This window comes from Lynx rufus, unplaced genomic scaffold (assembly GCF_022079265.1).
Source record: "Lynx rufus isolate CCGP_SWC_20201006 ecotype Redwood Valley unplaced genomic scaffold, mLynRuf1.p SCAF_18, whole genome shotgun sequence".
Taxonomy (NCBI): domain Eukaryota; kingdom Metazoa; phylum Chordata; class Mammalia; order Carnivora; family Felidae; genus Lynx; species Lynx rufus.
In genome coordinates this window covers 7,338,160-7,351,443 of record NW_025814832.1, presented here as the reverse complement: position 1 = coordinate 7,351,443, position 13,284 = coordinate 7,338,160, and the positions used below count along the sequence as shown (strand labels likewise).

General features: G+C 54.3%; 1 protein-coding gene across 2 annotated transcripts in view; it reads right to left on the bottom strand.

The window, feature by feature from the left end:
• Positions 1-13,284, bottom strand: part of RHBDL3 (rhomboid like 3) — a 45,210-nt gene that overhangs the window by 19,139 nt on the left and 12,787 nt on the right. For both annotated transcript variants that reach the window (XM_047081512.1, XM_047081513.1), the window contains 3 exons: positions 9,249-9,407; positions 5,101-5,325; positions 2,019-2,167 (listed from right to left, as the gene is read on the bottom strand). In XM_047081512.1, coding sequence (XP_046937468.1) covers positions 2,019-2,167; positions 5,101-5,325; positions 9,249-9,407 — 533 coding nt within the window. The remainder of the gene's footprint in view (positions 1-2,018; positions 2,168-5,100; positions 5,326-9,248; positions 9,408-13,284) is intronic.

Below are 13,284 nucleotides of genomic sequence, written 5' to 3'. Positions count from 1 at the left end.
CCAAGACTCAGAGAGGGACACTGACTGGCTTACAGTCACACAGCCCGGGTTCCTGATGGGCAGAATCTGCTCCATTCACCAGGCCACGAAGTTACTCTGGCTCACTACACATTTGTAAGAGCTACTGATGTTCAAAGAGAAAGATGTTTTCAAGACAAGTGCAAGCATTAGAGGGGCGCGTGGGTGGTTCAGTCAGTTAAGCATCCAGCTCTTGATTTCGGCTCAGGTCACGATCTCACGGTTCGTGAGATGGAACCCGAGTCGGGCTCTGTGCTGACAGCATGGGGCCTGCTTGGGATTCTCTCTCTCCCTCTCCCTGCCCCTCCCTTGCTCACTCTCTCGCTCTCTCAAAAATAAATAAATAAACGTTAAAAAAAAAAAAAAACAATTGTAAGTATTAGAGATATCTCTTAGAACTTAATAATTCAAAGTTATCCCTTAAAATATCATGAAATCCCTTAAAATCCCATTCTACCCAACACTCAGGGTTGGGTTTTCTTACCCTATGAATACTTTCCTTTTTATACTATCATACATCTACGACCAGATCTTGTTGCTAACTGGTGTCTAGCCGAATGCCTATGTTATTGGAAAAAGTTGTCATGTTACTATTGCTATATCAGTGTGTGCTTTCAAGTTTACAAAGCACTTTAACATCCACTGTCTCACGTAAATTGAGCCCACAGCACCTGCACAGCTTCCTGGAGATGTTTAAGTTATAGGGTAACAGAGCACATCATGAGGGGTCTGGACCTTGGCCTGGGTCACAGCCCTGGGCCTGGTCTTCAAGGCCCTGCCTGGAGACTAATCACTGTGCCATGCTGGGCACACGTGAGCACCTGTCTACCCAGGAGGGCACCTGCAAGGTAGCTCAGACAGATGGGGCTCTGTTCTACACTCCTATCATGCCTGGAATCTTCCAGCCCTGACTGCCAGCCGAAGGGTTAGAAGTGTCAGACAAACGCACTGGAAAAGAGCCGGATGCGAGCATCAGATTCACAGAGAGACTGCAGAGGTTTTCCGGTCCTGTCTTCTTGGTTTACAGGCAAGAGCCTGAGACTAGAAGACACCCGGTGAGGGGAACTCAGGGCTCCTGCGTCCCAATCCGAACTCCTTCCTCTCTACCGCACTGGATTCACTGGTCCAGAGTGGGCCCCTGGATCATAGGTCACCTTGCTGGGCTCATCCCAGATGTTGGCCAGCTGTCCCTATCTCCTGTCGGCTGCAGCGCCAGCCAAGAGCCCCTCCCCCCCCTCAAAATCACAGACCTAGAAACTCCTCCAAGGGCCCTCCCAGGCAGGCACTGCCCCATTAGAAGCAATAGCCAGAGAAAGGCCTGAGGCCACCACTATGGGCCTCAGCTAAGAGCCTCTGTGCACTGTCCACTTTGGCCTCCAGGCTTTTAGCTCCCAGAGGCAGAGAATGGACAAAGAGGCTTTGGAGGCTTTGTCCATTCTTGTTCCTCACCCCAAAAGATCAAGGAAGGCCAGAGGTCAGTCCTGGAAATAAGGCAGCAGTCTTACCCACTGTGGAGTCACAGGCTTGGGCAGCGTGGGCAGGGAATCCCATCAACAGATACTATAATTATTGCTAGAATTCCTCAAAAAGACTCTCACCACCTATGGAGACCACCTTGGGAGAAAGGCGCTTTCAAGAAACCTGTCCTTTATTCCACTTCTGGGGGCACTGACACGCACACAGTTTATGGATCATGAACTTGGTAGCTGACACTTCCCTTTTTGCTTTGGCCACTAGGAAGCTCAGAACGAACTTGTAACCTACATTTGTACCGCTTTCACTGTGGGCTTAAACTTAGCATTTTCCTCCATCTATTTCCCCTTTTCCATACTGTGTCAGTAATGAACTACCTTCTGGTATTAGGTAAGTTTCAAGGAGCCACCTCAAACCCTGTGTCCAGGAAGATAAAAACAAACTGAAACATATTTCCTTCTAGGCTCTCTGGACCTCTTGTTTTCCTATGGGGACTCTAGCCAGAGCGAACGAAGGCAGGCACTCACCCCGCGTGCATGAAGATGTACGTCAGGTAACGCCATGCCTGCGCGCGGAGCTGTGGGTGGTAAACCAGCGAGTTCTTCAGGTATCGCGGATGGGTTACCTGCAGCACGAATTGACCCAGCGACACTCCGTTGTAGAGGAAAAAGGCAACCTGGATGAAAACAGAATGGCAGGGGCCTGTTACTAGACGCGAAACTGGCCAGGAGCCCCTCTGGTGCTAACGTTCGGAATCCCCTGCAGGAACTTGTCACTTTTCCTCCTCGGAGAATGAGGGACAGCCCCTATGGCCGGCACCCTGCCTAGCTCTCGGCCACCTCTCACCCCACTTCGGTTTGGTTATTTTGTGTTAAATGGTCACGTGGGCTCTGCCCGCACCTCCTCGGTGCGAGGCGGGAAAGGCTCGGGGGGGTTTCAACTAAGTGCAGCAAAAACTTACATACCCGTTTGGGGGAAGAGGCAATTCTACACAAGGTGATTTTTTTGAGTTGCGGTAAAATACGCATAACATAAAATGTGCCACCTTCATCAGTTTTCAGCATACAGCTCAGTGGCATCCAGTGCGTTCACGATGTTGTGCAGCTGTCAGTGCCACCATCCACAGAACTCTTGCAAAAGTGACACTCTGTCTCCATTAAGCACCAGCCCTGGCAACCACCATTCTACTTCGTCTCTATGAATTTGACTCCCCTGGGTGCTTCATCTAGGCAGACTCACACAGGTGGCTGGCTTATGTCACTTAGCATGATGTCCTCAAGATTCACTTATGTTATAGCATGTGTCCAAATTTCCTTCCTTTTTTAAAAAAATTTTTAATGTTTATCTTTGAGAGAGAGAGGGAAGGACAGAGACAGAGCGTGAGCAGGGGAGGGGCAGAGAGAGAGGAAGACACAGAATCCGAAGCAGGTTCCAGGCTCTGAGCTGTCAGCACAGAGCCTGACACGGGGCCTGAACCCATAAGCCATGAGATCATGACCTGAGCTGAAGTTGGACGCTTAACCAACTGAGCCACCCAAGCACCCCATTCTTTTTTTTTTCTTTTTAATGTTTATTTGTTTTTGAGAGAAAGGGGGAGCACAATCGGGGGAGGGGCAAAGGGAGGGAGAGAGAGAGAGAGAGAGAATCTGAAACAAGCTCTGAGCTGTCAACACAGAGCCTGACATGGGGCTTGAACCCACAAACCATGAGATCATGACCTGAGCCGAAGTCGGACGCTCAACCGACTGAGCCACCCACGTGCTTTTGTTTTCTTAGAGTTTATTTATTCAAGTAATCTCTACACCCAACGTGGGGCTTGAACTCATGACCCTGAGACAGAGTCGCAAGCTCCTCTGACTGAGCCAGCCGGGCATCCCTGGGATTTTCAGTCCTACAGTAAATGGCCCCAATTTGCGTGTTTCTTTAAGACTCAGGTCGGCTTCGAAATTTTCTTTTGTTCTCACCCATACTGCCAGGTTGTCAGCAGGTTGTAAACCAGGTATGACAGCCAGGTTCTTACTCCCTATTGCTGGCTGGTTGTGGGCCCCTTCTAATAACTTCCCACCACGTCCCTCCCATTCCCTGTTGTGGACCCAGGAAACCAAGTTACTGAAACTATATGTAAAACAAAAGCTTTGGGCTTTAGTACAAGTACTCTGAAACAGTTATTTTAGCATTTTCTTCTTGATTGGTGGTTTGAGTTTACAGAGCTGCAGTTTCTGGAAATTTGAAACCAACCTGGACGCCTCTCTGGATGACCTTGGGCAAATTACTTGAACGCTCTGGTCCTTGGTTTCCTCATCTGGAAATGGGGATGCCCACGCTTCCAGGTGGTCATGAGGTTTGAAAAGTGCTGAAGCACAGGAAGGGCCAGCTGTGCGTGTCATGTACTCAGCAAATGAGGCTGTAATCGGTGTGGGGTTCGGGCCTCCTGGGCGCGACCTGTGCCATTCCCAGCGTCCCCATCCCCACCCTCCAGCAGATGGACTCCCCTGGGTTCTCTGGGGAGCCGTTCTGTCCATCTTACATGACACGGGTGGTGTGGCAGCAAATACAGCTCCCAAGGCAGCTCATTATTATTGGTCCTCAAATAGAATTTAATAAATAGACCAACACAGTAAGCATTTGGAGAACGATTCCAAGAATATCTCAGAAACATCGCATCTTCAACATGCGCTTGGATGAAGCCATAACAACAAACAGAGGAGCGCTTGGCCTTGCAGACCAGCTATTCTGATTCAGGAAAAAAAGAAGAAGATCGCCATGGAGCTTAATGATCCTGCCACTTGATTCGGCATCAGCTTTATAGGAACATATGCCGTGGTGGTAATTAGGCCCGTGGCTCTGGAAGAGAAATGCTGCAGACTACAGAACACCATTCAGGAGCTGGGGTTGGGGGCCCACGGGTTCTAGGCTCAGCAGCCAAAGAATTCAGTCTCTCACACAGGGGCACACACTCAGAAAACGGTACCTTTGACTTCTACTGCATAAGCAGGAGACGTTTAGAATAACGATAGGGACGGAGGATTCCCTAAGGGGAGAACGTTCTTTCAAAATACGTTAAGCCCACATTTACCTGTTCATAAACACTCCCTCCCATATGCATTTTGGGTAATGCTTCTGTGTTCAGAAAGCGCCACCAGGCACTCTTGCGCTAAATAGAGGAGTTCTATGGGAGAAGGAGGCGGGCCTGGTGATCCCTGCTCTACGGGAGGCGGGGAGGATGGAGTCCTGGGGGAGCAAACGACTGGTCCACGTTCCTCACCAGGGAGGAACTAAAATTACTTAGTTTTAAGGAGTTAGCCTGGCCAAATCCCCCACGTCAACAAGCTTAGGACATTGTTCTTGCTGCTGCTGTTTTGGTAGGGGGTGGTCATATGGGGATTTTGCTGCAGCAATAATAATCTTCGGAATATCCTTGTGGTCCCGGGGTTCTAACAACACTCACAGGCCCTGTAACACGGCCTGACTGGCAACTCGGCCTCACCCGCCGCCTTGTGGTGGAGGAGACGCTGCCCTTCCTGTCTTGATCTCAGACAGCCTCTTGCCCACCCCCTCCGCGCCCCCCACCCCAGGGCTGGGCAGCCCCTTCCCCACCCTTGTGCTTGCCTCCAGCAGCGTGACCGTGATCATGAACCAGGGCGGGGGGCAACAGGTGTAGCTGTCGTAGTACCACTTCCGGTCAATCTCCCGGGGCAGGGTCTCGTAGGCCACGTGGCGGATGAGCCGCTGGGAGAGGTTCAGCCCTTTCTCCTCCAGCAGGGCCTTGCTGCAGAGTCGGCGGTTGCCCTGCAGGATGGCCTGGCGGAAGCTGTTGGACCGCTTGTTGCTCATCTGCGTGGGAAACAGGGCGGGGGGAAGGGCTCAGAATTGGGGTCTCGGGGTCTCAGCACATACCTTGGACCGACCAGGCCTCATCCCACCTTTCTCTTTCTTCTACACGGGTCCCACGTGGCAGATGTTCTAAAGCAACTTGTTTTGGGCTCCTTGGATATTCTTAACTAGTCTACCTGTTAGACAAGGACGGTGAACATCCTCATTCTACAAAATCAGAGAGAGGTTTAGGAGTCCAAGTTCAAACTCAGAACCTGTACCCATGATCACCGTACCTTCCTTCCACCCACCTACCCATCATGCATCCGTCACAAGTGAGTGTCAACACGTCGCCAGGCACAGAGGACACAATGGTGCTTAAGACAAATAAGAAACCAGCAATCGAGGCTCAGCGTGAAGGCTGCTGGGGGAGCACGGAGGAGGCAGCCCAGCCCTGTCCCACGGTGGTCAGGGAGGGCTTTCTCGAGGAGGGGGTAACTGAGCGAGAACTGAAGGATGAGAAGGAGCTCGAGTCCTTAGAGATGCCAGCTTGGGAAGAGGTGGGCAGCCCTGGTGAGGTGGACCAGTTCGCAGAGAGGTCTCTAGAACGAGAACCCAGAGCTGTGTTTGTGGAAGGTCATCACTCCTGAGTGCCTGGAACGCCTGGCGCGCCAAGGGACCGGTTGTAGAGCCTTGTCTGAGGACCGACCCTACTGTCCGCAGCCTCAGGCTGCCCGATGCATCCTCACTGGAGTCCTGGCGGCCTCGCTCTGTGGTCAGCCTGACTCCCAGAAACCAGGCGGCCGGCCTTGCTGACTTCTAGGCTCCTGGGGCCTCTGTGGCGTCCCACCCGTCCTCCACAACCATACTCCAGATCCTTCTTACGGGGAGATAAAACTCTCCCACCCCCAGTACCCCCACTGGGTAGCTGGGGTGGGGGTTATCAACATATTCCTGGGACTGTGGCCCTATCAGGGAACATTTGGCTAAACCTGATGGCAGAAGCCCAGAGAGGGCTGGCTGGTGAACCAGGCCAGACCAAGGCACGGGGGTTTAAGGTAGAATGAACCTCTGTCTGCAGCACCCCTGCTCCATTCCTGGGTTCCATGGTTTTCGCTTTCAAAATCTGGCTTAAAGCTCACCCCCTCCAGGAGGCCTTTCCAGATGAACCCCTCCCACTGATCCCCTATTCTCATCCTCTCCATGCCTACAAAGCTCGGATCTGGTTCCTCTCGCTGGTGCAGGAGTTCTGTAAATGGAGGCAATCTTGGGGCTTCATGTTCACTGCAAACCCGAGACAGGATCACGTTGTCAAACTGTTTTGTAGCCCCTGTTACCATCTTCTCTCCCAATCCCCAAGTGGGCACAGCACACATACTCACAGCACACCCACAGCCACACCCTGAAGCCGGGCAACGTGGGCTCAGCACGAGCACTGCGCACACACACTCGCCATTTGCCCGCACCCTTGATGTGTCTAGGGCCACCCCGCGTCTCAGGCCTCGTGGAGCTTACAAGCAGAGGCACATGTGAATTATTCGGTGCACAGGATTATCCTCACGTTACGAAGATGGGGACTAAAGCTTGGAGGTGAGTAATTTTCCCAAACACCAGGATTTTCTCCAAAGAGTCAGGATTCAAATCCAGCTACATCTGACTCCAGAGTCCATTTTGTGCCAGTTAGATAAGGGAGCCGCTTCTTCCAGGTGGATGAACCCATTCTAGGCCTTGATGAACAAAACCCAGGCCGGATTGCAGTCCCCATTCACCTCACTGGCAGGCATCCTTGTACAGTACACAAGCTGCACACCCGTACACGACAACCCTGGCCACCCAGGTGTAATGCAACGTGGTCTGTGCTAGAAGAGAGGCCTGGGCAAAGCACCGTGGGGGCTCTGGATAAGGCGGGTTCATTCTACCTGGGTTGGGTTGGGGAAGGGCCCACAAAGGATGCAGGCGGGTTTAGCTGGTAAAGGAACATTAGAGATAACAAAATCTTTCTAATACTCCAGGTTATTTAATCGTCGCAACAATCCTGAAGAGGGAAGGTATCCTTTGGCTTCATTTTACAAATGAGAAAACACAGGCTCAGAGGATCTTTCTCGGTGAGTGGCAAAGGCAGGGGCAGGAGCAGGACCCAGGTCCTCTCTGGGCACGCTGCCTTACCCAGAGCTCCCCTCCTGGCGAGCCCCCCCTTAGTCCCGGTCTCCAGGCAGCCCTGCTCACACAAATCCAGGCTCTGGCTGGCTGCTCCGGCTTAGAGCGTGAACACAGAAATCCTGACAGCAACAAGCAATCTGCCGTTGGGGTTCACGCAGAAGACCCACAGATCCTCGGCTGGAGAGAAGCATTTCGTGGGCCCAGCCAAGCCTTCCCTCTCGCCTGAGACTGAGCAGGGCATGTGGCAGTCGTGCTGGCACTCCGGGTGTGGATGTGGATGGGCCCACGCAGGACTGGCCCGAGCCACTGCTGGGCTCCAGGTCACAGGGCTCACCCCCACCACCTATCCCGTGAATCCTGACTCCTCCATTTAGCTCAGCTCCGTCCCCCACCCTCTCGGAGGTCTGCTTTCTGGCTCCACTCTGAACAGCCCTAAAAACCCTACAGCTGCTCCCTGCAATCATGCTACCCTCCGAGCAAAGGCAGGTCTCCATCACCAGGCAATTAAAATAACCCCAAAGCCTGGACACCCATGTCAGAGAGCTCACCAGGCACAATGGCAGGCACGGGTGGTACTGACCCCCCATCACCGGTGCCTTTGAATTCTAGGAGCCCGGGGGACTTGGCACGAGTCGTTTCACTCTTGCCCTTCCACGGATGGCAAGAAAAGGGGTGACTATCTTCACTTCACCAACAGGGAAACCGGGAGGAGGCTTCTGGCCTTGTACTGACCCAGCTAGTTCATACAGCTTCTACTCTTGTCCTGTCCATCCGCATCCCTGCTGGGATGCTCCCTGCTGAGCCCCCCTGAACACCATTCCAACCCCACCACAGTGGCCCCCATGACAGCAAAGCAGTACCTCCTACTGAGGGAGAAGTCTCTACTCCAAGACACTGGACCAGTGGGCAGGGCTCACAGGCCGCCTGTCTCCAGCCCCTCCGACTACCCAGGATGGTAGGTACCCAGCCAGCAGGTCTGACGAGGTCTGGCCTTCACCCGAGTGCCCCATTGCTCTCAGCATCCACTCTCCAGCTCTTCTTCTTCCAGTGATAACCTCCCACTTCCTACTCCTAGCCCTTCCTCTCCGTGGAACTGACCCCACCCCCAGCTCCATGGGTAGGCACCAATTGGCCTACGTCAATCAACACATCCCACTGACCCAATCTAGGCCAATAGGCGGGAGGAAATCCCAAGCCTTGTGTGGGAACAGAAGAGTCCCTCTCGTCCTCTGCATGGTGAGGGCCTGAGGGTGTAAGGGCTGGAACAGCTGCAGCCACTTTGCTGCCACACGGAGAGTCTGGAACTGCCAGGGGCTTCTTTGAGTATGGGCTGACGCTGCAGAAGGCAGAACCGAGTGACAATGAGAAACCAGGTCCTCAGAGATGTCCTTCCACCTTCTGAAGCCTGGACTTTTTCAATGTTGCAAGTCAACAGTTCCCTTTAGTTGCCCAAAAAGATCTTTTGTTTTGTTTTGTTTTCTGTTTTTTGAGAGGGAGAGGGTGCAAGTGAGCAAGGGAGGGGCAGAGAGAGAGAATCCCACAACAGAGAGAGAGAATCCCACAACAGAGAGACAGAGGGAGAGGGAGAGACAGAATATCCCATGTAGGCTCCACACTGTCAGCACGGAGTCGGCAGCGAGGCTTGAGCTCACGAAACCATGAGATCATGACCCGAGCCAAAGTTGGATGCTTAACGGACTGAGTCACCCAGGACCACCCCTGGTCTTCTAAGCCATACACCCCAAACAGGTCCCTCCCAGCAGCGAGAGCCCCAGAGTGCTCACCAGGTTGACAAAATCCTGGTAGCCGATCTGCCCATCCGCCTGGCTGTCGGCGAGAGCCAGGAGCACCTCCCGTTTGTGCGGGTCCAGCTTGGAGCTGTGGCTCTCCAGGAGGCTCCGGAACTTGCCTGTGCTGATGTAGCCTGTGTTCCCAGGGTCAAACTGAGGGAGAAGCACACATAGCAGTGGGGTCAGTGGGGCCCTGCAGGTGTCCCACCTCCATCCCCACGCACGGGCTCCTGTCCCCAGCCCTCTGCCAACAGAGGCCCAGGCCGCCTCTGGGATATTTCCAAGGCCCCCAGAGGAAACATCCAAATAGGGCATGGACAACCACTTAAAAGTCCTAGAAGGCCCCAGAGCCCTTGGAGATCGCCCAACCCAACCATCTCATGCATGGACAGGGAAACAGGCTCAGAGAGGTCAAGCTCCATCCTGTCCGCCCCTAATCCTGACCCTGGACAAGAGGAAAGCAAGAAGGAAAAGGCAAGAAGGGAAGGAAGATGAGGAACTTCTGGCGTGCGGGCCAGAGGGACTCCAGTGGGGAATGCTGAGGCCCCGGGCCTGGGGAGCAGGGGCCCAGCCTTGCAAATCCTCCTGCACTTGACTGCAGGCACCTCTCACACCTGCATGCAGGCACACCTACAGCCATACACATGGGCTTCGGTGGGGGCTCCCCAGAGACCCCGTGCAGCTTTGCACCCCCCCTCCCAGGGGTCCCTTTCCACCCTCGTCTCCCAGGGAGACTCCCACTCACCCTGCCCAGCTACTCCGTGCAGTCTCGGGATTCCCCGGGATGCAGGCTGCTCTAGCTGGCCCCCTGCACATCAGACAGACCTCGGGCCGCCAGCCCACTCGGCCCTTCACTCTCCTCCCTGCGCCTCTTCACCAGGCTGCTGGGTCACTGGCACCGGCCGCACCGCGTACCCCAGCATTTAGCAGGAGTCGGGCATGATCGGCACTCAGCAAACATTTCTTGGGTGTATAAATAGTGGGTGTTGGGATGGACAGACAGGTACTGATCTTCCAGGGAAGGTATTATCGGTCTTCTTCGTCTCTCCCAGAGAAGCCCATAGCCTTTCCGTGCCTCTTCCACAGCCCCTCTTTGCTCACAGAGCCGTCCCGGGGTCCCCCACACAGCACACGCCCTGCTAGAGAATGATGCCAACTGTCTGTCGCCACTGCTGAGAGCTGTCCTGTTCAGAGAGTGCTTCCCCACACGAATTCGCTGTGCCTACACACGCTGTGGTGAGCTGCTTAGATTTTAGAAAGCAAACAGTGGGCGTCCGTGTGTGCGCGATAGGGGAGTCCAGGTGACCAAACCCACATTTACTCCTTTTTTTTTTTTCATTTTTAAATTTATTTATTTTGAGAGAGAGAGAGAGAAAGGGCATGAGCAGGGGAGGAGCAGAGAGAGGGAGAGAAAATCTCAAGCAGGCTCCGTGCTGCCAGCACAAAGTCCGATGTGGGGCTCGATCCCATGACCCTGGGATCATGACCCGGGCCGAAATCAACAGTTGGAGGCTCAACCAACTGAGCCATCCAGGCACCTCTCCCCCTTTTCTAGATAAGGTCAATGGAGACTATTTTAGGAAGGCTGTTCCCGCGTGCAGTACCTCCAAGACAATCCAAGAGAAACAGCCCAGACTCACAAGTCATGGGCTATTTCAATTCTTCCCAGAACTCAACAAGGGAGGACATCTCTAAAGAGGTCTATTTAAAAATCTGCCTGTGTCCCCACCCTGAAGTCCAAATACCAGGTTCCAGGGATGACACCTATTTAGTTCACACCACTGAGTATTTCAGGAAACTCAGCCACTCCCTGCGCCACAAAGATCTTTAAGGATGAAAACACCTAACATTTGCTGACTGTCTCATGGGGCCAATACCTCTCTAAGCACTTTATGTGTATAATTTCTTTGACCCCCCCCCATGACACCTTCCTGAAGGAGGTCCTATTACTATACTATCCCCATAGGACAGAGGAGGAAATAGAGGCACAGGGGGATGCACAGAGAGGTTAGACGATGTGCCTGGCAGGCGGTGTTCTCCACCCAGACAGTTTAGCAGCGCTGGTGGCCACTGACCTTCAGCCTCCAGGGGCTGCCCTGGAGCAAAAGTGAAGGATCACCGTGGTGAGAGGAGGGGGAGGAGGGGGCTCTGGGGGTCTCACGGCCCCATCCTAAACAAAGATTTTGAAAGCAGGACAGAGCCTCACATAGCAACAGTTCTGACCTCCTTATTGCTTGGCTAGGAAAGTGAGGCCTGGAGAAGAAAGTGGCAATGACAGGCAGCGAGGGTCTCCTTCTGATGCCTGGGACCCCTTGCATCCCCAAGGGCTGATGCAGGACATCTGACTCGCCAGCCTGGCCTCACACAGGCCCCTTTGTGCTAGGTGGGCTGATGGTAGGGGTGAGGGGTGGAAGTTGAGAAGCAGCCCTGTGTCCTGGGAACATCCACTCTTCCCCACTGCCACTCTCTATGAGCATTGTGGTGGGGGGGGGGCACTGATATGCTTATAGGATAGAGTCTCTCCTGACATGGTCTGGGGGGAGCAAGCCCTCTCATTCAAGAGCAGTGACACCAATTGCTTCCCAGGGGCTTGGGAGGGCAGTGGGGTGGAGGGGCTGGGATCAGGCAAGGGCCCCTTTCCCTTGTTTCAGCTCCAGACAAAGAACCACCTGCTCCCCAGCTCTCCCTCCCCCTCCAGGGCTCCCTGCTGTTGTCCTAGTGACAGGGGCTGCCCTGTGGCTCTGGGAGCCCCCACCCCCTGCCAGTCCTGCCCCAAGCACATTACAGGCTCCAGACTACTGAGAATGAGCTGGAAACAGGCCGAGTCTTCCTTCTCTGCCAAAACTCTACCTTTCATGCCAGGGCCAGACAAGCCAGACAATGGGGGTCATCGCTACCCTAATAACGAGGCCTCAGGGATGAAGAAGGGTGCCTAGCAGGGAGAGAGACACAGGGAAGGGGCTGGCTCCACAAAGGATGCCTTCTGCCCCCCACCTCCACCACCTGGGGAAGAGGACAGCAGAGGCAGACAGTGGGCATGGGGTATGGGGGTGGTGCAGAGAGAGGAAGACAAAGGGAGAAACAGTCACAGAGAGAAGACGCAAGCAGAAGGTGGACAGAGGTAGGTTCTGATGCCCCAGGAGGAAGCCGAGGGCTTTGAAAGGAGGCTACAAGGAACGAGGGATCCCATTCTTGTTTCAGCCACTAACTAGTTTATATAATTTAGGGTAAACATCTCAAGCCATAATTGCCCCATCTATCAAGCATGCCTAATGTCCCTTCAGGTTGTAGTAGGTTAAAGCAAACATGGGGGCAGCCGCTCTCCAGGGCCGAGGGCTTCACGGACTTGGTGTCCACTTCTACTTGCCTCATTCAGAGCGAAGCAGGGGGCACCCGTGTCAGGGGGCTTGGCTGCCCCTCCTGGGTTCACTTCCTGCCCTTGGGCCTCCCTCAAGGCCAGGTATGGGGGATAAGATCCATGGTCTGGAGCTTTGGGGAAAATAAACCCTACAAATGCAATTTTCCCTGTTAATAATGTACTGAGGACCCCAAAGCTCCCCCCTGCCATGTGCCCTGTGCCCTGGACTCATCCACTGTTAGCAGTGGGTCGCCTTCTGGATGAGGTCTGGCTGGGTGGGTTCCCGGTGACGGGGGGGGGGGGGGGGTGCTGATGTGGGGGCCGTGGGGGGCAGTGGCTGTGAAAGGGCTGCAGGCAGGGGCCCAGCAGGCAGCCAGGAGTCAGGAGCATCCTCGCAGCTGCCTCCTGAATAGGGCCCCCAGCACTGCGGAGGGAGGGGGCAGGCCAAGTCCACATTCAGCCTGAGTGGAGGATGCTGGCAGCAGGGGGAGGAGAAAGGCACAGACTGAGAGCTGACCCTCCCACAGGCTCCCCGCCCACCTGCCTCCGCCATGAAAAGAGCTGCCAGAGGCTCCTCAGGGACATTTAATCCCAGCAGCACCCAGCCCTCTGGCCCCTTAATCCCCCAGGTTGCCAGTTTTCCCCCGCCTGGGGCCCCACACACGCTCTGTC